Consider the following 24,046-nt stretch of genomic DNA (forward strand, 5'->3'; position numbering starts at 1 on the left):
TGTCTGCACCACCTGTATTACTTCAGTGACATAGAGCTAACTTGTAGCATTTCACACTTAATCTTTGTTTTGAACTTTGGACGTTCCTAGACTTTCAGCATTTACTTATTTTCTTAAGTTTCTTTCATAATATAATGTGCTTTTATTTGTTTTAGATCTCTTATCTACAAGTATCCCAGAACTGTATCACCAGTCTCTATTTTTATCTACCTGTGAAGCAAGATTTTCTTTTCTGCTCCTGAAGAAGTTATAAAACAGTTGCAGGTTAAGTAAAAATGAACCTTTAGTATATAAGGGAGGTGTTGCTGATTAACAGTGACAGTTAATTCTCACAGACAACTTTACATCATCTCATGGCACACTCAGTGGCAACAACAAATACGTATTTGTTCACATGTTATTAGAACGGGTACCCATGGAAAGGAAATTCCCATAGACAAAAAATAGCAGCAACTCAGAGAACAGCCAAAGTGAATGGAAAGTAACCCTAGATCTGCTTTATCTTAATTACAAACCAAGTCTACATAGGACTCATGCTAGTAGTCCAGAGGAAGCAGCTGCGCAACAGTGATAAAGAAACTCCCCAGGATTTGGTGGGAGTTACTCTTCTACTCCAAGTGCAGATTGCAGCGTCAGGAGGATTTAGCAGGCCCTATGAACCTGTCTTCACAGATGATTTTAAACTCTATGCATACGTTTCATAATGAGATTGCTATAGCTCTTAGAAATTTAATCTAACATTGATTAATTCTTTCATCTCTACTTCAGGCATTAGTATCTTCAATGCCTTTCTTCTATGAAGACTTTCACACTAATTGTCATTATGGCTATCCACAAATTAGCTTTACCAGCTTTGTGATGCTTTCCTTCTCACTACTCAAACACAAAGAAGACAGATTCCAAATTCCCTCCTTATTATCCTTCTGATGTGACAGCTCTTTGCATCAGAATAGACTGCTCTCATGAAGAAATTTAATTTCACAAACAAGTGCAGGTCTTAGTGGTTAACATCCAATGACCCAGAAAATCAGTTCACTTCAACTAAATCGAGTTCTTGATCTACTATGGACTGAGCATACTGCAGCATGGTGCTCAGTGACATAGAATGCACTTAACAAAATCTCTATGTAATAATGTCTACAGAGGTTAGTTGTAGTGCTGGTGCTGCAGTGGTTAGGGAAGCACTCTAAATATCCAGAAAAACTTATTTTCCCAGCTGAATTCCAGTAATGTTTAGGCTGAACTGTGGAAAATGTATAGTTAACTGCAGCTACAGCGTGCCTGTAGAAATGAGGGCTTAGGGACAAAGTTGTTTTCCAAGTGTGTTGCATAATTTCATTGGGAAACTATTAATTAGGTATCTTTAGGAAGATTTCCCTGCTGAACAACATCTGAGTAAAGAAGACACAGATTTTCACATTAAACAAATAAACAAAAAGTCATATACAAGGTGTGCGGTATGCAAAAAATAAGCTCTTTATCAACAGTTTGGCATATCAGGATGCTTGGCATGTGCTAACAATAGCTGCTGGCAGGCTCAGACTCCCCTCTCTGTGCATGCCAGTGCCTGGCATTGAGATTGATCTTCATCACTGCTGCTATATCGAGGTTGTGCACAACAAGGATGTGTTAGCCTCACCAAAGCTCTACTTGGCCTACCCAAAACCTTAAGAAAAAAGAAAGACTGAACTGTCAGGGACTGAGGAAAAGATGAAGAGAAGAAAGGAGGAGAGAAACCCCTGGTTAGCCAGGGACTCCTTGTACAGGGATCTCTATGGGGAGGTTTGGGGTTTTCATCCATTTAACAACTGTGGCAACTTGTTTTTTTTTTCTCTTAGGAGGAGTGACCAGTTGCAATGTACTGCCCCTAGAAATGGTCCCCTAAATAAATTCTCCCTTTACTGGCTTTACTGCAGGTGCCAGTCAGACATACCCAAATACATGTTTATAGAAATAACATCTTAACCTGCACATGTCAAGAACCAAGACAAAATAATACAGCATACTCCAGGTGGAATGTGGTTAACTAAGTTTCTTTTAGTTTATTAATTTCACCCATATACATAGTTGTTTTGAAAACATGATGTGAAGAGCCAGGACAAAGTGTAACAAAATGGTATGTGAAAAGGTTTCAATATGCAACGTGCCAGTGTACCTACTGTGTTTTGTATATACTTTACACTGAAAACAAGTAAACCACGGTTTTCAAAGGAAGTACACATTTTATTTTGAACTAGCAAATTTAGTTTATTAATATGTAAAAAAATAAATCTACAACAGCAACAGTGCAAACACATCAGAACTTGCATGGCATACAGAACACAAATGAATAAAAATTATTGTACAAAGGGCCCAAAGTTTCCTATGGTACTGGATGTGATATGTACCACAAACAACAGAGTGAAGGATAAACTGCAAGGTAAACAGGAAGATGAACTGCATATTACTGGTTCTGTCTTGTACGGTCTCTCTATTTCAGGAGGAAAAGCTGTCATGCCTTGGAACTGCAATTAAAATGAAAAATTATCAGTTTCATCTTATAAGAGTAGAAATCTGTCAGAGCTTGCATGAGAATCTGTTGATAGCTTTGATCTGCAGTTGTGACTCTTACTGTGAATACATCAAGCTCTGTACAAATATTAATATATTACGCGCCAAACAATCAGCCAGTGTGTGGATCCATTGTTTTCAGCTTGGGAACAGCTGCATACACTGGCATCCTCTCCAATAAACAAGGTCAAGGCTTTTGTTGGTTGATCTGTATGGCCTTGTTTTGTTTTGTGGGATTTTCTGGCTGGCTTGATTTTTGTTTTCATCTTTCTGAAAGATGCTACTGGGATATTGGATGATATCTTAAAGTATTCATGGCACATACAAAGCTTTTACTTACATGTAGATGGCTGTTGATGGGCACACATTTTATGACTTTAGTCCCACAGAATCACAGGATGGTTGAGATTGGCAAGTACCTCTGGAGGCCATCTGGTTCAACTCTCTAGTCAAACAGGGCCACCCAGAGGCTGTGTCATGCTTTTATATATTCAGCATTTTTACTCTTCTCTTAGAACTCAGTGCAATTCTTATGGAGTATGGCATCTACCTGTCTGTCCTGGCTTTGGCATGGAATCAGAGAGATTTTGGTGCACCACTTAGTTATAAATTTCCTAAATCTACTCCATGCTTACATGGTTTAATTCTGAATTAAAAGAAACACTGTCAGGCTTATGTTGAAGAAAAGAAGTTCTATGAAAAGTGAGCCCCTGGGCACAAACATTTTTGCAGGTTTGAATGTCCACCTGTACAATATATGCGTGGTGTTTTTCTCCGTGTTGCAATTATCCTGCACTGCAGAGAATGAGTAATCCAAATACTGGTTTATTCCTAGTGAATACAATACAAAGATAAAACTGATCATTAGGCTATCCCTATAGTAGGGTGAAGGTATTGTCAATTCACTTCCTCCACTTCAAGTTTTTACCTTCTTGTGACAACTCACTGATCGTTTAGCCTTTCAGGTTAAATCTGTTTCCAATTTTGATGAGTATGGCCAATTACATGTAATATCACCACTTAGGGAAGTAAAAGGAAAGAGTCCTAATGTCAGCCTTGAAGAATATGCCTGAGTCATTCAAAATAGAAAACTAATGATAAAGAGAGCTAAGTACTCCCGGTTCTAATGAACTCACTGTTTGAAGATGTTAAGACCTAAGTACTATTCCTTCATCCTATAAGATAAAGTGGAACAGCATTTTCCTGAAAGCAAACCACTCAAAGCATAAAGAAGCCTATCCCCTCCTGATAAAACTTCTGAGTGTTTTCCATCTTCTTCATATGTTTTCTCACTAATAATCAGTGAAAAAGTGGCTAAGCAGCTGCTACTGGCCAGCAGTTTGTCAAGAATCTTACCCCAAACCAGTGAATAGTCACTCATTCTATCATCACATGTATTCAATAACTACTTTTCACAGAAAATCTGCAGCGGGGAAAATATTATATATATATATATGAATCTCTTTGATTACTTATAGCTCATAGTATTTCACTTACCTTCATTGGGCAGAACAGTCCAATGCTGGAGAGACCTGAGAACACTGCTGCTGAAAGGGGAATTTCTCCGCTACCTGAAACTACTGTGTGACAGCTCACAAGCTACAGAAGCTTTTCTGCAGAGTGGGGATTTCCTAGGACCTATCTCATGAGTAGTATTTAGCATCAGCTATGTTAAGCTGGCTTAAAATCAGTTAGGAAGTAAAGTAGCACAATGAGACAATTTCCCCTTCTGGGGAGAAAAAAGTCAAAAAATAAAATCAAATCTTGAATTTGGAATCTGTAAAGGAGTTCAAAGAGCAATGTATGTTTTCCAGTGGATGATACTTCATCGTGCTAGTAGTTATTTATAAGCACATATTAACATTAATGATAAGAGTTTTTCCCAGAGGTCCTGTTAATATACCAGAAGTAATTTAGAATGAAGACTAAATTAATGGGAAATTATTTTTATCTTACAGTTTTTTAATCAAAAGTACAGGGAAAGGAAAACTTCTGAAGTTAAAAATCTTCCAAGAATGTACAAAAAGACAGGCAATGATTGATGCATTTTTCTGCCCCACTACTATAGATATCTCTAAGATATAGTACCAACAGAAAAGTGAGAGATGTTGGAAGACTTTGTATAGATTTAAGTGGTTTAGATGTCTGAATTAAGAAATCAGATTCTTGAGAATTCCTCATGTAGCCAATACAATTTCCCCTACAGAGTGATTAAGAGAAGAAATCTGATTTAGAAACTTTGAATCTTCCATTACAAGACCCTAACATAAGTCCCTGACAGTGGAGGGAGCCAATGGATATTTGATGCCAACATGGACACCTAATCTGAATACATGTTTATTCTTTGATCCGAGTCCTAGACACAGTAGAAGAGACCATACAGCTATTATTAATCCCAAGACCTGCTCAAAGTTCCAACTTTTCTATTCTTTATAAACATTTCTAGATCTCGAGTTCATGAAAACATCCATAAAACATTCTCGTAATTTGTTATCGCAGATCTTCAGTGGACATGTAAACAGTTTGAAGCCAAGTACTTATTCATAATCAGTCAAGTACTGTTTCATGGCATAGTTGCCTCCTTTTTAACATTTAGAAAACTTAGATGGGAATAGACTTACCGACCACTCCGCATTATCTGTTTTTGAACATCTCACATTCATTGGTAGTTTAAGCACAAGCTCATTATAGGAGAGACCCTCTGATTTGGACCACTTAAACTTGTTCATTGCGTCCATAAAAGATAGGTTTTTATATTGCTTAGGACTCTTGATAATAAAAGGCCAAGTCCTGAAGAAAAATCAATAAAAAGAATTTTAAAACATAAACAAACACCACCACGTCAGAACTGATAAGGGATTTTACTTTTGAGAATTTAGTAAGAAAACATGCTATTAACATTCATGCATACATACATACATATATAAATATAAAACTCATTTGAAATCTCTGCTAGTGAAAACTGATACAATGTCACTAACTTCAACAGAACTTAGAAAGCTTGTCATCAGTTTAGGAGTTGCTGCCAGATGCTTTTAGAAGTGAAGGATTTCCAATTAAGAATTACATTGCTCTTCTCTCATCTACAAACTGAATACACAGACAATCGAAAGCAAATTTTCTACTGTAAGTTTCCCAAATGCATTAATAAATAAATAAATAAATAAATAAATCTTGCCATCTGCAAGGCTTGACAGGCAGTGTTGTGAAAGCAGTTAGAAAGCTGTTTCCAGATGGCTCTGCCATAACTCAGATAATAGGTCAAACCTCAGCCTAGCACAGGGTTGCTAGGTTGGCAATGCTGCCAAAAAAATGAATGAAAATAACCAGTGTTTTGGACGTTTTCTTTTGGCATGTCTCAGTGCTATGGCTGCAAGGGAACTTTTGGCAAGAGGTAGGTTAGAGATCTGCTGTGCTGCTGTAGGAGAGCTGACGTTTGGAAACCCTCTCCACGAACAAGTGGGCTTAGTCTCATTCCCCACCACCTCCCTGAGATGGAGGAGGGGAAGGAATGAGATCTCATATCTTTCATTTAGTCATAGAAAATTCAAACATAGTAATAATAAAAAATAAAATTTAATAATGAGCAAACAAAAAAAAAAAAGCTAAAAAAAGCTTTTCTACTGTTTTTTTCATTCTCCTTGTTTGAATCAAGTAAAATGAAAGTAAAAAGCATGGTGAATGGGGCAAGTTTTCAAAAACAAAGTCAGATACACCTTGTGCAAAAAATAAAGTAACAGAAATTTAATCTAACTAACGTAATGTTTTGTTTTTCTTTTTTGGATGAAGTGTGAATTATACATTTAAAACATTTTAGACAGGACTGTATAGATCTTGCAGTTCACTGTCTCCCATTTCTTTGGATAAAATTGCCTATGCCAATTTCAGCTTCATTCAATATCTAGGCATGGAGGATGTGATTTTAATCAGACGTCTATTTTACACAATTGTAGCCCAATCATTTTAATCTCAACTCCTAATTATTTATACCACTGTCCATGCCACCAGACTGAGGGAAAAAAAGAGTTTTGAAGTGAGCCACCGTTGCCTTGATCATGCATCCAGTTGCCTTCTAAGTCAAGAGACTTTAGAGGAGCCAGTGAAGCAATTCCAGTGTAAAACTGACAAGAGAGACGAGCATCGGGTCACATACCCTTAGGCTAACAGAGCTTAATGAAAAAAGAATTGTGGATTAGGTCATAAATACTAGAGACATTAACAATCTCTTCTTGTAATTACTCCTCCATTTGCAGCAGACAGTCTGCATACATACTCTATTCAAAACATCTTTATTTCCCCAAGCCAAATGTGCATTTTTTTTCTTAAATACAGTTATCATGAATGAACCCTCAAGACAGCATACATTCGTTAGAATATTTTCATTATAACCTCAGAAAGACTCTTTTTGCTAGGATTAGCTTAGAAACTGTGCTCTCCCTGTACAAAGAGAGACTGAAAATAGCAGTGGCGTCAAAATGAAGTACATACTGGCTGCATTCTGACTTTCTTTAAAATATCCAGTCTTGGATATAAACTACAGGACAAAGACCAATAAGCCTGTACATTAAATTGCTTTGCGATAAGTTTTATATGTTTTTATGCAGACATACTGCATAAGGAAAGCCACCTTATAAAATTTAATCAAAAGGCCATGCTAGTCATCTATCCATTTAATTTTAAAATCTTACTGTTAGCTTAGTTTATTGCAAGAAATTTTGCAAGTGCATTCCACCTTCACCACTAATAAAGCATTCCACTTCATGTTATTTGTTTTTCTGTATTTCGTTCATTTTGGAACTCATCTTTTAGTAGCTTTTTAGTAGCTTAGTGGTAGTAATGGTGATGGGAGGACAGTTGGAGTAGATGATCTTGTAGGCCCTTTCCAAACTTGTGATTCTATGATTTTTCAGACATCCTCAAACTATGTTTACAGTCACTTGTACCACTGATCCTCTGTTGTGATGCTTTCATTTTGAGCATTAAAAGGAACATTTAAATCTAAAATAATGCACTACTCATTGATTTCTAGATCGGTGGTCTTCTTCCCATCTACAAAAACCTAAATTTTTTTGTTGACTCAGAAAATCACCCTTGCTATAGAAAGTAACATCACTGTGCAGTTTAACCTAGTGATATCACAAGGCAGAAAGGTTAGATCCAACAACTCAATGGGAATTGTGCTGGTTTTGCCTTGGACTACATTATGAAGGCTAGCAAGAGTTCTGCTGACTTGAATAAATTCTAATGCCAAATTTAACCTTCCCTTCTGCAAATTCGCAGGCCAGCAGCCGGATGCCAGCTGAACTGCATGGGTCTTCATAGGGCTTATTACAGATACTGAATTTCCACAGTGGACAGTGAATTAGTCAGATCCTACAACAAAATGATCCCTTTCAATCTGAGCAGCTGGGAAATATTCAGCATTTTGTGGGTTATTTCTGTTAGAAAGAAAAAATGATGCTGGAGTTTTCTTTCTTACGCAATCCTGTTTACCTCTCAAAAATGTACAGTGATCTGTTTCCCTCGAAAGTGGGAATCAAAGTGTCAGAAGACAGTGTTTGCTCAACTTCTGCAATCAGTGGTTAACCAAAAGCCTGTTCTTCCTCTTGGCTAGATTTCTACTGCTTTATCTCCCTTTTTTTCTCAACTTACTTTGCATATCATCTTCTGACTTGTAATTCTTTCAAAACTCCAGTTGCCTTTATTTCCCCATTCATGATGCTTAACTACCATTTTATCTCTTATTGTGAATGACTTAATATTCTCTCATCCCCTCCATTTTCTTTCTTACTTAGAACTTCTTGTCATTTTATGTATTCTTGTCAGTGTCACTGAAACAGCGGGGAGCTCCACATGTGAGCATTGGTTCTACAAGGGCTGCTCTGAAATATCTCCTATTTTATTATGCTGGCCCATGACTTCCAAGGCAGATGTTGGCTCTATGGCAGTAGAAGTTGAACCCTCCAGCCAATGTTCCAATACATTTTGTTGCCATGTGACAGATGGCAGCAGAGGAGCAGTCTGACCAAATGGCATCTGACATGGAAGTGCGTATGAAGCAAAGGTGTATGAAGTATGAAGCACTGAATTTCTCCATCTGGAAATTGATTCTGACGTTCACTGATTCTTGCTGAATATTTATGGATACCAAACAATGGATGTGAGTGGTACATTTCAGTGATGACACCGTCAGAGCAGCTGTGAATCAACTTCAGCAGAATTAATGACAGCAGATCTACATGGACTAATTCAATGCTAGTGCTCCTGAAATCCTACTTTTTCAAAATTATCTGTATATCCTTTAGTCATATCAGTGTTTCACTGATAAGTTTGATAAACTAATACATTTGAAACATTAATATGATATTTATATGAAGTTTTATTTGTCTAGGTGGTTGGTGGTGAGGTACCTGCTGCAAGAAAAATAATTTTTTTAACAGAAGAAACTGTTTTTCAAATAGTAAAAAAACATAATAAAAAACAACTTGGCCAGAGAAACAAGTAGCTGCAAAGCACAGGTTATTCATCAAAATGAAGTGTCATGAGTGATCTTACAACAGGTTGCACATATTCACAAACATTTCACTTGCCTGACTGGTCTGTAGATTTCCTTAACACCAATGAACTGGAGTTGCTCCATGATGTCGGGAATACTTGCGCACCGGGTGAGGTTGATTCGCGGGTAATAGAGCAGATACGACAGGCACATTTCATTCCTGGTGCTCAGACCACCCTGAAAACGGGATTTTTCTTTTAATCAAGGTAGCACCGGAACACCACAGATAGAAACATTGGTTGTATTTATATGCTAATGAAATGTGTAGCAGGAGGCCCACATCAAAAGGTTTACTTTGCATGATAGTTGATCAGGTAACAATAAACTATTATGTAATGAATTACAAAATACACTGCAAGCTCAAGCAACAACTCCTAAGCTGAAGAGATGTCAGAAAGAACAACGGTCAATAAAACGAGCCACTGTTACGTTCAAGTTTGATCTGAGAAGTTCAGGTTTACTTTTGGCTGTCCTGAACGTACTTATGACTACCATGATTCAGAACAGGTGTAGGAAAAATCTAGTAGCATAATTAGTCTTCTTAATAAGAAATTGCATGAGCTCTGCCTAATAAAATGGAGGCTGGGATGGAATATGTTTCTGCATGGATTATATGGACCTAAGAACAAAGGAGCACTAACTATAAAAGAATTGGTAAGATTTTCAGCTCTTAGAAGAAACATGCTCTGAAATAGTCTTCCACCGAGAATCTAATTTAAAATTAATATGGGTAAGTATGGACAAGATTATGACCAGTATGTGCCCCTAAATCCTGTGGAAACACTTCCATAAATCTCACAGAACCACAAGTGATAAGAACATGGAACATAAAAAGCAAGAACCAAGGTGCAAGAACTAGTGCAGTCACCACACAGGATAATAGGAGAAGCTGGACTTTACCCTGAAGTATGACAGAATTGGATAATTAAAATCCAACCACTTGCTTCTCACTAATAAACATTAGTAACAAATAGAAAGTAGCAGAGTTTATTCAGTGTAAGGATAAAAGTTTTGACAATCTCTTAGTTTGCCCCTTTTTGTCATATTCTGCTTTGCTGAATTTTTTAAAACTTCATGCTCGGCATCATCAGGGAAATTCTCTTTTCCTAACAGTATTCTAATCTGTGCTCTTTCAGGAATATTTATTTCACTGCCCTGCCACATGCTATTACACGTATCAGTTTGTAAGGTGTCATACCAACTAAAATTACAGCATTCAGCTACCTTTCTCATCTCAAAAGTAAGCTAAGAGCTCAAACCACAGATTTACTAATGTGTTTACTTCCATATTAATCATATAATAATAATATAATAATGATAATATTTACTAAAAGATTTACTTCTGTATGAAGAGTGCTTTAACATGGAAGCACATCAGTGCGCTTCACTACTCACATTGTCTGAGTGTTTTTAATTGTTTCTATGCTGATATTTCACTCAACTAAGATACAGTTAGCACAGCAAAAACTAAAATGGCTTGATTCTTGCTATTTTGCTTTTCTTCATACATGTCCCGCAGTTGCCCACAGCAAAGCCGTGATTCAGCAAGAGCTATCCCCGTGCTCTCTAAGCATCATAACAAGGTCTTCCTTACTGAACAGGTCTCAACTTCTGGAGATCTGGATCCAGGTTCTTCTGAGTATAAGGGATCAGCCCAGCACCCCTGCAGGATGGATGCCTGCAGCTATGCCCATCCCATACATGTTATGGGTCTGGCTACACTCCCTGGTTTCACTGTCAGCTGGCACAGTCCAGCTGCTGCATCAGCTGCGAATGCATGCAGGTAGAACACCCTCTCCTCCTGCCCTGCACAGAAGAGCAGCTGCCAGGGAGCCCCTTTGCAGCCCCTTGCCAGCATGCTCAAAGTAGCGGTTGGAGCAATTTGCTGCTGCGTGAGAAAGGTAAAATAATGATGTGGCTATTCCCAGCCACCTTATCCCAGTCATGCCTCAGTCCTACCTGAGGTACAAAAGCAAGTGGTTTAATCTTCGTCATGGCATAAGTGAAAATAAACTCATAATTACAACTTCAGTGAAAAACAGGTAGCAAGTTCATTAACATAATTCATTAGAATATGCAGAATTTACATGTTAATGCATGTTATGAAGAAAGTACTCATTTTTCAGTATCTGTTATGAACTGGCTTGCTTATTTTTATAAACTAGTCATATGCAAAATTATTATGCAAGAGATCAGACTTTAATCATAACAGTCCTTATGACATTAAAACCTAAGAAATGACGTGATTGTGTAATTAAGTACACACATAAATTAGCAAGTAATCTCACACTTTTTAATTGCATCTTATGAATAAGATTTTCTTACCCATGTCATGCGTATTCGGTCCATAGTGCTGTAGTGACATTCTGTGATTAAATTATCCCCCTGAAACAGATGATTTCAGAAATTCAAGTTTCTGAAGTTTATCAATGCTAACTTCAAGTAACTACAGATGATGCAAAAACTTAATAAAAACAAATCAGAGCAGTGGACACAAGCTCTTAAAAGAGCAAAGAATTAGGCAATTATTCTACGCCAAAATTTGGCACTTAACATTCATATTTGCCCAGAGCCTCAAAGGATCTCCCATGGATTTAAACAGAACCTTCTTAAGAGGGCGATCTGTTTTTTCAAACAGCAATGGAAGTGCACACTTAAAAGCCCATTTTTCAGGAAAACTATATAGGTAGACAGTGCATGCACATGATTCTTTCTCCCAAACTCTTCCAGTGCTACTTTGCATATCTTTTCCCAGGCTAATTTATTCTGCCAACTTCTACAGAATTACTTGAAAAATCAGGAAAATAAGCTTTTCCACATCACAACAGCTATTTATCTGCCAAGTCTGCGAGCAGAGGAGTGGCAGGCAAAGACTTAGCTGCACTGACAGATATGTATGGGAAGGGCTGAAGACTTACCTTCTCAACTAAGTGCAATTAACTTTTTGCTGTCTCGACAAACAGTGTTTTTAAATAAAAGGGCAGTACCTTTGTTCCCTGTACCTAATCAAACACATGTCTCAAAACCACTATGATGATCAACAGAAACAAAAATACTGAAGAATATAGAACATACTTCAAAAATCTGACATGTTGGGGCAACTTCATGTCACAAGGATGCCAGAGGCTTACTTGCTCTGGTTTCTTTCTGTTTGTTATCATCTTCCCTTATCACCCACTGTATCAGTCTTTCTGGAAGAAATCAGATTACCCCCCGAAGGCTGAAAATTTCTCCTTCCTTTTGGGCTTCACTCCTGCCAGGTCACTGCTAGCAGTAACTGTAGTTCTGGGCTACCAGAAGAAGATGCGTCAACCTTGCATTGGGCAAATGAAGTCTGAGTCTTCTCAGGGAGCTTGAACTGGCAAAGCATCACTGCTCCTCATGGCAAGAAGCCAACTGGCATCAGTGAGGACTCTGGCTCCCCTGGTTGAAGCTGGATCATATCATAAAAGTTTTCCACTTGCAAGACTAGATCTTTTGGTTCTAAATTCAGAAGGTGGTACTAGTATACAAAGAAAAACAAATCATCTAGACTCCACAGCTTAAAGAAGAGATATCAGGAGAGAATAACAAGAACTTCTATGATATTTTTACTTATATTATTATTAGCATTATTAGTTAATCAATTAGTCTTGGTTAGAATTACACCATATAATTACATTATATGAAGAATAACACTGGTATTTTTTGCACAAGATGAAAACAATTCAAAGGCATGGAAAAGGCTCACTTCAGAGAAAGAATTCCAGCTTCTATTTTAGCTGTCTGTTAAGTTGATGATACTATCAAATACCTCATCTAATCTTTTTGCTGTCTACTCCCTTTTGTTCTTGAATTTTAAGAGGCCTTTCTCTATAATCTGCATGGATTTTCCTGAAAGTATTATGGTCTTTGTAAACCTGTCATCTTCTGCCAGCCCTCTTCCTAAACTCTTCAACATTTCTTTCCTGGAGGAGGTAACATCAGTTTGTCTTTGAAGTCCTCGTGGAGTACAAGCAGTTGGACTTCAAAGAATAGATTCTGCACCTGAGCATCAAGACATTTTAGCTTATTATTGCCGTTCAGGGACAAATATCAGAGTATCCCATAGTGTGGGAAAAGAGGCTGAAAAAAACCCTAGAAGATCAAACCATGAGGATCCTGACTACACTTGAAGTTCAGTCATTCCAACATCCTTTACAGCTCCAGTTATAAATAAAATGCAGCTGTCTGACACTTTGCATCCAACCAATTTCATGAAGTAATGGGCTTGTTCATGTGCACCAGAACAAACACATCTCCACCTGCTCTGCTAGTTGGAAGTGGAGTATCCAGCCCTTTTTAGTAATAAGCTTTCTATCCTCAGGCCACAGCTTCAAAAATAGGTGCCTGCTCGAACTAAAAGGAGATGAATGAATAATTTTTAAGCTAGTGATTCACTCAAAAAATAAAGATTGATTTCATGAAATACCTGGGGACAGCTACTGGTTTAATTTGAAGCTTTGTAATATAAATATATTTTTGACTTTTAAAAAAGTATATTACATTATCACAAAAACAGCAGATAGAATTGAATGATTTCCTCTTCCCCAGAATTTTGTTTACTCAGTGAAATCTCGTGTGGAACACAAGCTTAGAATTTTATTCCTAACAATAAATTAAGTATGAAAAAAGGAAAAACTTGGCTGATTCGTAAACATGCTTGCAAGGGTGAATACTTGCTATGCACAAATATTCGTGATGCACTACCTAGTTCCAAGGGCTCATTAAAGCCCCATGGTGATGTTTCCATCCTTCATCTGGTTGGATGCACAACAAAGACGCAACCAGGCACGCCTGTGATTTTATTTTCTGCTTTGTTCAAGCATTTGTAATAGCAAAGCTCAAATTGAGCAATTCTAGACATAAAACACATCCAGTGAATGAACCGATATCGGGTCCACGTCAGTTCTGCAATGAACCAGGTGGATACTCATGAGACACAACAGCTTTAATGCATTCATCTATATGCAGTAACTGGAAAAAGGACCAAAACATTAAAGGAATTATGTAGCAAAATTAATCCTAAGTGTGAGTAATGTTAGGCAAGTGATCTCTTAGGCAATTTCAGGAAAAGAATTAAGAGTGCCGTACCGGCATGATGGTTCTCTCTTCTTCCAGATACTGAAACTCTTGGAAGTTGAAGTCAAACTCATCATCATAAGCAAGCAGCTTCTGCTCCTCACCATTGCGGAAGTGACGCATTCTGATGGCTCTGCCAGCAAGGTGAGCATGAAGGAGGACCGCAAATACATGAATCCCACTAGGCCTCTCAGCACCTAGAGCCTGCCATGAGGAAATCAAGACCATCAGTACGCCTAGAGGTAAGGTAGTGTAATGCAGAGTGAAGATATATTCATTCGTGCACTTCATGTTTTACAGCAAAACGCAGTCCGGAGCAAAATTAAATCAGAATGGAAATAACGGTTTAATATGCAAAAACATTGATTTTGTCCTGGGGATTTTTTTTTTTTTTTTTTTTTTTTTTAACAAAAACATACTTTCACTCCTAATGCACGCAGCTTTTATGAAAATCAACGGAACTGCCTACAATTCTCAGTATATTAAGACTTTTAAGCGTATTACATCAAAACCTACACATTGTTTTACTGTTCTTGGCAAATGCTACTGAATATGGATGTCTATTATTATATACATATATGCAGCTGTGAATGAACACTGTACCAAGAGAAGCCCCTTATATTAAGAGGCTACAATTACGATATACTTTACTTCCCATCTTCAAGCCAATGGGTAGAGAAATATTGTAGGTTTACATCTGAAACTTTTTTTTGCTGGTTGGTCTAAGTATACTTTTCAGACTTTCACTTTGCTATTAGGAGCCTTTTGCACACACATGTATCTTAATTTCTCTCAACAGTCCTCCTAGGTTAGTGATTTCAGGCTACCAACAGCTTTGCCATGGAAAGCAACGCATGTTTATATACTGAAAACAGAATTAAATTATCACAAGCACATCATCCAATATTACTCAGATCAGTAAAGCAATAGAGCATCCCAAACGCCTAGATTAAAGACTCAGAATTCTGGAGGGCAGCAGATGCGTTGACCCAGTTCTTTAACCAGCAACTATCAATCTTTCCAAGGAGATAAAGAGCCTGTCCTAAACTAATTCAAAGCATGAAAGCCATGGGTTTCAGACAGGACACATACCTCTTCTAGACATTCCAATGTGCAGTGACCCTCTGACACAAATTCAGGCATGCCCGGTGGGATATTGTGGAAGAGGCTGACCCAAAGACCAGCTTCAATAACACCAGCATCGTATTTCCTTAAAACTGGAGTATAAAATAGCCTCAGACCAGAGTTATCTATCAAGCCTGCAACAAAATAACACGGTCAGCCATGGCAGTAAATCACTATTAAAAAAAAATATAAATCCAATCATTTCACATTTTTCAAGGCTTGTCCTACGTTGTTTTTTTTTACAATAAAATTGAAGAATCAACCTCAATAACCTGAAAATGAATCAAACCATATGTGGGAAGCAGTAAACAGGGGTAGCCCACAAGGGGGTTGTTAAAGATGGTATGTTGTTATCTGCGGTGTTCAGACAGGATTGAAAAATGTGTGTTGCTTGGAGCACATTGATCCTTCTTTTAACTTACTCAGCATGGATATCAAAGAAAACAATGTAGATTACGGGCACAAGAAACAATACAAGGAAATGATAAAACATCAGAAGTTGCCAAGTTTAGTTTTAAAAAGAAATATTTAAAACAAAGCTTAAAGGTGTTGTATTTTTTTTCCTTGAAATATTTGACTCGTGTTACCTTCTCCCTGTGAATTTATCTATTCCTTCACCTTAAGCCCCAGCAATAATAATATTTTTTCCTTCTGGATTGCCTGTCACATCACAGCATACCTCCGATGACCAAACATATCCTTTTTCAATCTTCCCAATTAAGAGATCATCAACTAAAGATATGAGAAAAAGATTCTTAAATCACAAATTTAAATATAATACTACCAGGCTGAATACAGAAGGCAAGGGAACTGCAATGGAATTTAATCCTCCCCTCAAGGATTTCTCTTGATTACAAGAGTAGTTTAAAGAGCAAAGGCCTGCTGTTAGAAGGTTGAGCTTTAAGAGTGAGGATAGTATGAATCTACTTCATTCATCTAGAAATTTGGCCGTACTCATTTGTTTATGTATCTACTCAGAATTTATGTTGTCTCCATCCACTAAGGTATTATAATTATTTATCTTGCCTTAGCTATTTTTATGAGGCAAGATATAAACAGAAACAAAGACAGCTTTGTGTTGCACAAGCCCTAAATTCTGTGTTATCTCATTTGTTACCTTCCTGTTTGTTGTGCTTTTTCAAATTTCAGCTTTGAAATCAAAAATGCAAAAACGTTGCCAAGTATCTCAGAGAAGGTAACAGGCTTCTTCCTCTATCAGTCTTCTAAAAAAACTAACAGACATAGTAGTGGTTGAAACCAAATTTTACATCAGTACAAATTCAGCATGCTATTTTAAGATAGACAAATGAGAGAGGGATACAGGAGGTGATAAGTCACCCAGCCACTGTAACACCTGAGACAGCATAGTTCATAAAAATTAAGGAACAAATGCTATGAGCTATGCACAATCACGTCCGAGTGGTAGAGAACTATGAGACCATCTGTAATACACAAGTCATTATATTTCAGTTAATATACGCTGTCTCACATCTTGATGTTAATTCATTTTGGCATCTGTATTCATTCTCTTTCTGAAGCTACCTGTAATCTCATCAATTTGAATTTTTCCTTCATGGTGCTCCCCCCTTAAGCCTCCTGATAACATCTAAACACCAGAAATTTTTATATCTAAGAGTTCTTGATAAAAAGACTCAAAAAAAGTCATCTTTCAAATTAAAAGTGGGTGTTCCTGAAAAAGAAGCATTCAGAATCCGCCAAGCTAGAACCAGTTCATACATTTTTGAGCTTGACCAGGAGCCAGCACTGATTATGAATCTGAGTCACTTAGACAAACACTGCTCCACATGCGGAGCTGAGGCTGCTGGCTTAACCACAAGACCCAAACTGGGAAAACACAGACCCTGAAACGGGAAAACAATGGTGAAGGAGACCTGGTGGCAGGATGGGTGGGAGGACTCAGGAATTGCACCCAGACTCAAGCAGCGAGAGCACTCGGGTTCTTCCCCTCCCTCTCCTGTAACAATCTTATACTGCGTGTTTTGCCAGGGAGAAGAGAAACCACCTGGATCGCACACACCTTGCTTTGCCAATGACCTCTGAATTTTCCCAGGTCTTAGTGAGTCTCTGTGATCACTCACACTGTCTCAATATGGCAAAGATGCACCCATTGCTTATAAAGGAAACAAAACTCCTGATTCCCAGATTTTATATGTGTCACTTAAGTTAAGACAAAATCATACAGCACAATTGATTAAAATAAAAAAGTGAATTTAGAACACAGTCCAATTTGAAAAGAGGTTTTCTGCACATGATGTGTTGAGCTTTCAGGTAATATTTGATGGGAAATCATATTCTATCAAGGATAGAATCATAGAATCATTTGAGTTGGAAGGAATCTTTAAAGACCATCCAGTCCATCTCTCCTGCAATGAACAGGGATGCCTACATCCAGATCAGGTTGCTCAGAGCCCCTTCCAGCCTGATTCTGAGTGTCTCCAGGAACAGGGATGCAAAATAAGCTTACTGTATCACATAAGACCATGCATGTTGAAGGATGAAAATCTGTCATTAAATAAAACAATTTTTAGAAAGTTCTTCTCAGACATCATGAAGAGAGGGAATAGCAGTAAGATGGAATGCCCCAGCCAACACAGAAGTTTTTATTTAAATGCATGCGGCTGTAAAGGACTTGTACACTGTGCAATGGATTTTACCCAGTTCACTTATTCCAGTAATCAGAGTATCCTTAGGCATAGAAGCTCAACAAAGTTTTGTATAAAAGCAGAAAACATTACTGAACTTTTCAAAAGTCGGCTTTGAAGTATTCTAGATTTACTGAGCGTCTTAGTTTCACAAATTAAAACAAAACTTCCTTTTGTTTTTTCTAGATATAAATAAATTTTAGAGTGAAGATTAACAAATAGCATTATAAAAGTGAACCTTATAATTTAAGACAAACTGTTTTTACATAATGAATGACCAACAATCTGAATTTTTATTTTACTTTCTGAAATTGCCCACAGGCAGATGTATTAAAAAGTACTTCAAAGCTTATAAAAAGCTTGTTCTCTGCGATGCTATCTTGCAGTCTGGTTGATGTGCTGCTATCTCTCAGTCTGATTGGATTTCTGAGCAAAAGCTAAGAATACAGAGAGAGATAACACAAAGAATGTCTTGATCAAAGGTGTATTCACCTGGTCCACAATTCTTTGTATCTCTGAATCCCCCACTTTCTTCAGGCTATGTTTCTTAGTGCAGTGAGGAAAACACTGAGAGTCAGAAAACATCAAGAAGGGGAAAATGAGCCTCAGCTTTGCATCTGTTCTATTTGCAGTGTGATGCAACGAGTACATTTTCCAGTATTGCTTATTTTACAGAACATGAGGGTACAAACCTTCGGTGTACGTCGGATTGTCGTAATGCACTTCCATAAGAACAAACTGAGGGTCAGCTGCTGTGCCAATGGATAATCCAACATGGGAAGGGTAGGTGAAGCCCTGGAATCAACACATGCACACTGAGAAAATGAACTTTTCCCATGTTTAAGAGTTCATTTTTTATATATGAATACAATTACTGCTTTGCAATGATACAATCAGGCAAATGATACAATTTATAAATGTCATTTATTTTAAAACGTTCTGAATGTGACATTGTAGCATAATATATTTATTAATACTGCATGCACTAGGTAACTAGGCCAGTGTAAATTAATAGCTTTTATGCTTGCTAGAGGATAAAGCCCTAAACAACCTGGTTTGACCTCATGACTGACCCTGCTTCGAGTAGTAGGCTGGACTAGAGGCTTCCCAAAGTCCCTTTCAACCTGCATTATCTTATGATCTTGTGATTATTTATTCTTTCCTTATTGCTTGAGTCGAAAATGGAAATGCCATTTGAGATGTATAAACAATGCATCATTATGCATTTAGTCCGACAATAAAATCCTTATGAAAAAGTGAGTCTATGTTTTAAATGCTTCTAGTTTACAAAAGCAGTAATTTGCAGGGAATACAGTGGTCATTCATAATTAGATTATTTTTCCTGTACAAATCAATGCATTTTAAGCAAAATGATTTCAACAATAAAAGCTGTCTTTGTGGCACATTTACATTAGTGAGCCATATGGTGAGAAAGGAATAGAGCTGTACAGCACAACAGGTTGTGCTGGACTCACTGTCCCCAGTCTACTTTCCTTGGACAATCTCTACAGTCAGCCTTATGCACTGAATTCCGTTTTTCGTCGAGAAGTGCTGGGTTCACCCCCAAACATTAAATTTAACTTTATCCTCCCAAAAAGGATGATGTTACAAACAAAGGAGCTTAGTTAAAGGGGGGATAACTGAGAGATTTGTTTCAGAAGTTCATGCCTGATTCAAAGCAAAACACCAGTATCTTATAGGTGAACTCATTTACCATACTCACATTATGAGGAATGAATCTGCCCCATTTTATGTTATACAGATAGTATTTTAATATGCAATTTGAGATCCTAACTTTCTGATTCTCGATGGACATTCATAAATTAATCTTAGTATATAGTTATAAATATTATGACCTTCATGCTACATAAGCATAAACTGAAGCACTGAGTACTCCAGTAAACTCGAGTGTAACCCAGATCTTCCAGGTTGCTCTCTGTGGATCTTCAACAAGAGGAGCATCCTTGCAAAAGCTTCCATAACAGTAGTCAAATGAGAAGTTATTTATATGAATTTTTTATTTCACTTAGATTAAGAAAGTTGAAAGTAGTAGGTCAGAGCATAGCTGATGGCAAAAATGAACAAAGTGTACATTGGAGATAATGCTCATAGTGGATTAAGCTTCTTTCAGTTTGTAGATGTAGCAGCGCCAGCTTTCTCACACTGCAGCACTCAGAAACAGTTGCTGGACTGCAGGCTGGCAAGTAAAGACTCCAGAAACTGTCATCTCCTCAGTCCCTCCCTTTGCCCATATCAAGACTGAGCTTGCAAACAGTGAAGCAAGGAGGTTAAAAAAGGTTGGGATGCTTCATATGGCAGTAGTGCTGTCTTATGTCAGCTGAAAGCATTAACAGCAGTTTAAATTAGCATGTGAAATATGCTGAAATCAGCATCTGGGTTAATATGGCATCTACTATGTTTTCAGTAGATACATCCCACTGCCACAAATAAAGCACTCCTTGTGCTAGCTCTGCAGCAATACACCATCACTTTAACACTGAAATGATGACTTTTAGGTTTGGGAAGGAAATTTCAGAATATTATGCCCCAGTTGGGCAGTACTACAATCAAGATGCTGTTGGGGTGCAAAATGAAATAGATCTATGTCTAGCAAAGCCTTTGATGCAGTCACATACAGTGCTTTTAACTCTGCCATTCTCCACAGATAACAGATATCTATTTTCATTGATGAAAGCAATGCATTCCTTTATTGTATAGGACAAGATTATATGGTGACAGACTTCCATGCTCCCAGCCATCCTTCTTTACTTAAAATATAGATTTGGTCTATACTTTTTTCATCACTTTAAGCTTGTCACTCAAAAAGTTCATTGTACCTAGCACTTAGAAAGCCAACAAGAAGTGGAGGACTTGGTGGTGAAGCATTTAGAGGTTGACTGTACAACCTTAAAATAAGACACATAAAGAAATCACTAACGTACTAGAAGGAAGCTTCATTATGATATACATCCTCCTAATCCCAACTTCATGCAGCACACTAGATAGCTATTTGTCCTACCTCTCCTCCAATGGCCCATGCAAAAATGACCGTCTCACATGTGAAAAAAGAGTCTGGCATGTTGGGGTGGTAACACTCATGCCCGTAATCCAGTACGCTGTCATTCAAGTTGCTGCTGCATTGATAGAGCAAGATATGGTGCACCAGGTTCTCATGGCCCTTCTGAATCAACGGCTCAACCTATCAAAAGTAGAACAAAGAAGAAAAGGAAAGAAAATATATCTCAGATATGACTGTTTAATTAAGGTGTACGGATAGAACTACGAAGTACAATGTGCACTTATACTGAAAGAGAAGCCTCAAAGTTAGATTGTTGCTACATTGAGATGCTACTTCAGCACTCTGCAACTGCAAGCATTAAAAACATCTTCATTTAAGTGCATCAACAAGGAACAGAAAGGAAAACCTGTGTCCTGACTAAAGCTATGTTGCCATCTGTCCTTTCTCTCTTCTCACACCCCAGCCTTGTACTGTCACTTGTCTTTCTCCCTGTCCAGCCCCGTTTAGCCACATTCCAGCATGTCTGGGTGTCTGCTCAGCTAAACCAGTCTGGTATCAGAACTGTGCAGAGCTTTTCAGCCCCATCTCTGCCTCTTTTGCGCTACTTTGAACTGAAGTTGCCTATTAATTATGCGCATGTAGGGCGAGCCTGGAGGTATAACCCCACATTCCTCAGCTCAAGATGGACTTTCAAATTTTTCAGACATCTATGAAAATTTAGAATTTATAATCTGCTCAGTTGTAAAGACTTTATTAAGATATTCCTCAGAGGCTGGATGCTCCAGTCTGCTTGTGGCAGTGAGGAGCTGGAGGGTTCTCGGGTGTGCAGGGGTGCCCCTAGTATAATTTGGCCACTGAACTTTAGGGTAGTCCAAAATTTCATTCTGATGTAAAACAGTGCTTGCTCTCTCTTTGGATGGATGATGTTAAATCATCTCTGTCAGTGATGACACCCCTGAGGCAACCATGAATACTTCTGAAAAAAGTTACTTTGCTTTTCAGAAAGATAATATTCCACAAAACATCAGCATATAGAAAACTATATTAAAATGAAAGGAGTTTTTTCCCTTGTTTCACTTTCAAAGACTGCATCCCAATCTGTCATATCTACTTTCAAGTTGAGTAAGCTGAACATTTTCTGTAAATATGTTCACAAGAAATCTAAAGCTTAGCAATGCGACATTGAAGATGCAGGTACCTGTGCAGTACTGCATTTTAATACTGTTAGGAAATCAAAGGCATTTTAAGCAGAGGGAAAAAAAGATACAAACAAAACATATATAAATCCTAAAATTGCACCTATTTATTTTGAACACAAATCCCAGGTACAAGAGCAGGGTAAGAGTTTCTTACCTTATCAAAACATTTTCAGCACAATATTGTCACAGAAATGTATCTCTGTATATTCTTCAAACCACTAAAGCAATTACAGAAGAGGAAGGATAGGGAGAAGTGCATATCGAGACCACTTTTGTTGATATAAATCCACAAAGTACCACTGAAGTCATGCACTTGGGGAGTCTAACTGCTGCTGAGTTATGTGTATGTCTTCCAAGAAGTGCACAACCCAAACCACCCACCTCACTGTGCTCAGAAGTCAATGGAAGGGTGCCAACTTGCATTGACACACCAAAGTTTTGTTCTAACAGCAAAACCAAAATGTTTCACAAGAAATCTTCTGTACTGTTTTCAGTAATCCCTATTTTAGTTAGCAATACCATTCTCATGAATTACTTTTCCATGAGAGTAGAAGTATTTTTGAAAAGGTGTTAAGAGTCAGTTTTCCCATCAGATATAACGTATAAGAATTAATACTCATCTATGTAAGGCTGACTGACAGAGATTCAGGTGTCCATTTCAGACTGATGTTGTTTCTTTCCTCTGCTTTTTCGTATACATGTGCATTCGTCCAAATACTGAAGAATCATATCATGGCACCTTATACATTAAACAGCAGCATATATCACGGAAATGCAGAATTTCCACATGACGTATGGATTAGTCAGGGAGTTGATTATGGAAATGCTATCCCTGTATCTACCAAGAAAAAAATAACAGTTTTGTCCAAACACTTGATAGCTCTGCGTGCTGCTACAAGATCTCAACACCTGCTGTGCTTACTTTACTGTGCTTCAAAACCAACTTCCTCTCAGAACAATGGGATACCATCAGAATTAGAAACTCACATCCTATCAGTGATTTCTTAATGTCAGATACCTAAATAAAAACAGCACATCAGAAGACAGTTTTGTTCAGCTCTTTAGTAAAGAAAAAACAAAAAACAAACAGTCCCTGAGCATCTTTCCAGTGTATCTTCTAGGACATCTCATATTCTTCAGATGCACCAAGAAATAACAAAAAGGAGCAGTGAAGTTAGACCTTTCATACATTTTTATTATAACTTGGTTAGAGAAGTACCAGCTTCTCTCTTTCCTTTTCAACAAATAGAAAAGAAAAAAAAAAAATAGAAACTACTAGGAGTAGGTCAAAAATCTTATTAAAAATGTAGGAAAATTTCATTCGTAGAAACTGCTCACTTAGGTCACCTTCCTGAAGTTCACAAGCATTGTTTCTGACTGAAATGAGATCTGGAAGACGAGCAAGCCCTGCTGTTGTGCTAAGTTTCCTTTCTCTGACCCAGTGAGTAGATAGCTATAGTTAATTAGTGGAATACCTTCAGCAGAAAACAATATTTAAAACATATGTCTTACCCCCTATTCTAGTGACTGGAGCAGGGATTTACATGTGCCACTTCTACACCCCAGGTGAGGGCTGCCCTACTTACTCAGCTATTTGTCATTGTAGCTTATAGTGTGAGAAGGTTCTTTAAATTGCCACCCTCTTTCTGTCTTTCCACAAGATCATCTGTACAGCTTAGTTTGCTCCAAGCAGAAAAGAAATTCCCAAATCTCACTTTTTTTTTTCAATAAACAGAATTCTTGTTTTCTGGCCTGCCTTACAAATAATGCTGAAAAACGACAGAGTTCCTCAAACGTGAAGCCAAATCTAATAAACTGCTAAAGCATTTAAAGA

General features: G+C 37.7%; 1 protein-coding gene across 1 annotated transcript in view; it reads right to left on the reverse strand.

Annotated features, from left to right (window-relative positions):
• Positions 1–2,060: 2,060 nt before the first annotated feature.
• MOXD1 (monooxygenase DBH like 1) overlaps positions 2,061–24,046 on the reverse strand; it is a 51,879-nt gene continuing 29,893 nt past the window's right edge. The window contains exons 5-12 of the mRNA XM_042817599.1: positions 21,014–21,193; positions 18,687–18,789; positions 15,299–15,465; positions 14,219–14,410; positions 11,432–11,491; positions 9,141–9,283; positions 5,172–5,340; positions 2,061–2,504 (exon numbers count right to left, since the gene is read on the reverse strand). Coding sequence (XP_042673533.1) covers positions 2,337–2,504; positions 5,172–5,340; positions 9,141–9,283; positions 11,432–11,491; positions 14,219–14,410; positions 15,299–15,465; positions 18,687–18,789; positions 21,014–21,193 — 1,182 coding nt within the window. The 3' untranslated portion in view covers positions 2,061–2,336. The remainder of the gene's footprint in view (positions 2,505–5,171; positions 5,341–9,140; positions 9,284–11,431; positions 11,492–14,218; positions 14,411–15,298; positions 15,466–18,686; positions 18,790–21,013; positions 21,194–24,046) is intronic.

This window comes from Centrocercus urophasianus, unplaced genomic scaffold, assembly GCF_019232065.1.
Source record: "Centrocercus urophasianus isolate 14NV4802_14NV808 unplaced genomic scaffold, USGS_Curo_1.0 seq_10, whole genome shotgun sequence".
NCBI classification, from domain to species: domain Eukaryota; kingdom Metazoa; phylum Chordata; class Aves; order Galliformes; family Phasianidae; genus Centrocercus; species Centrocercus urophasianus.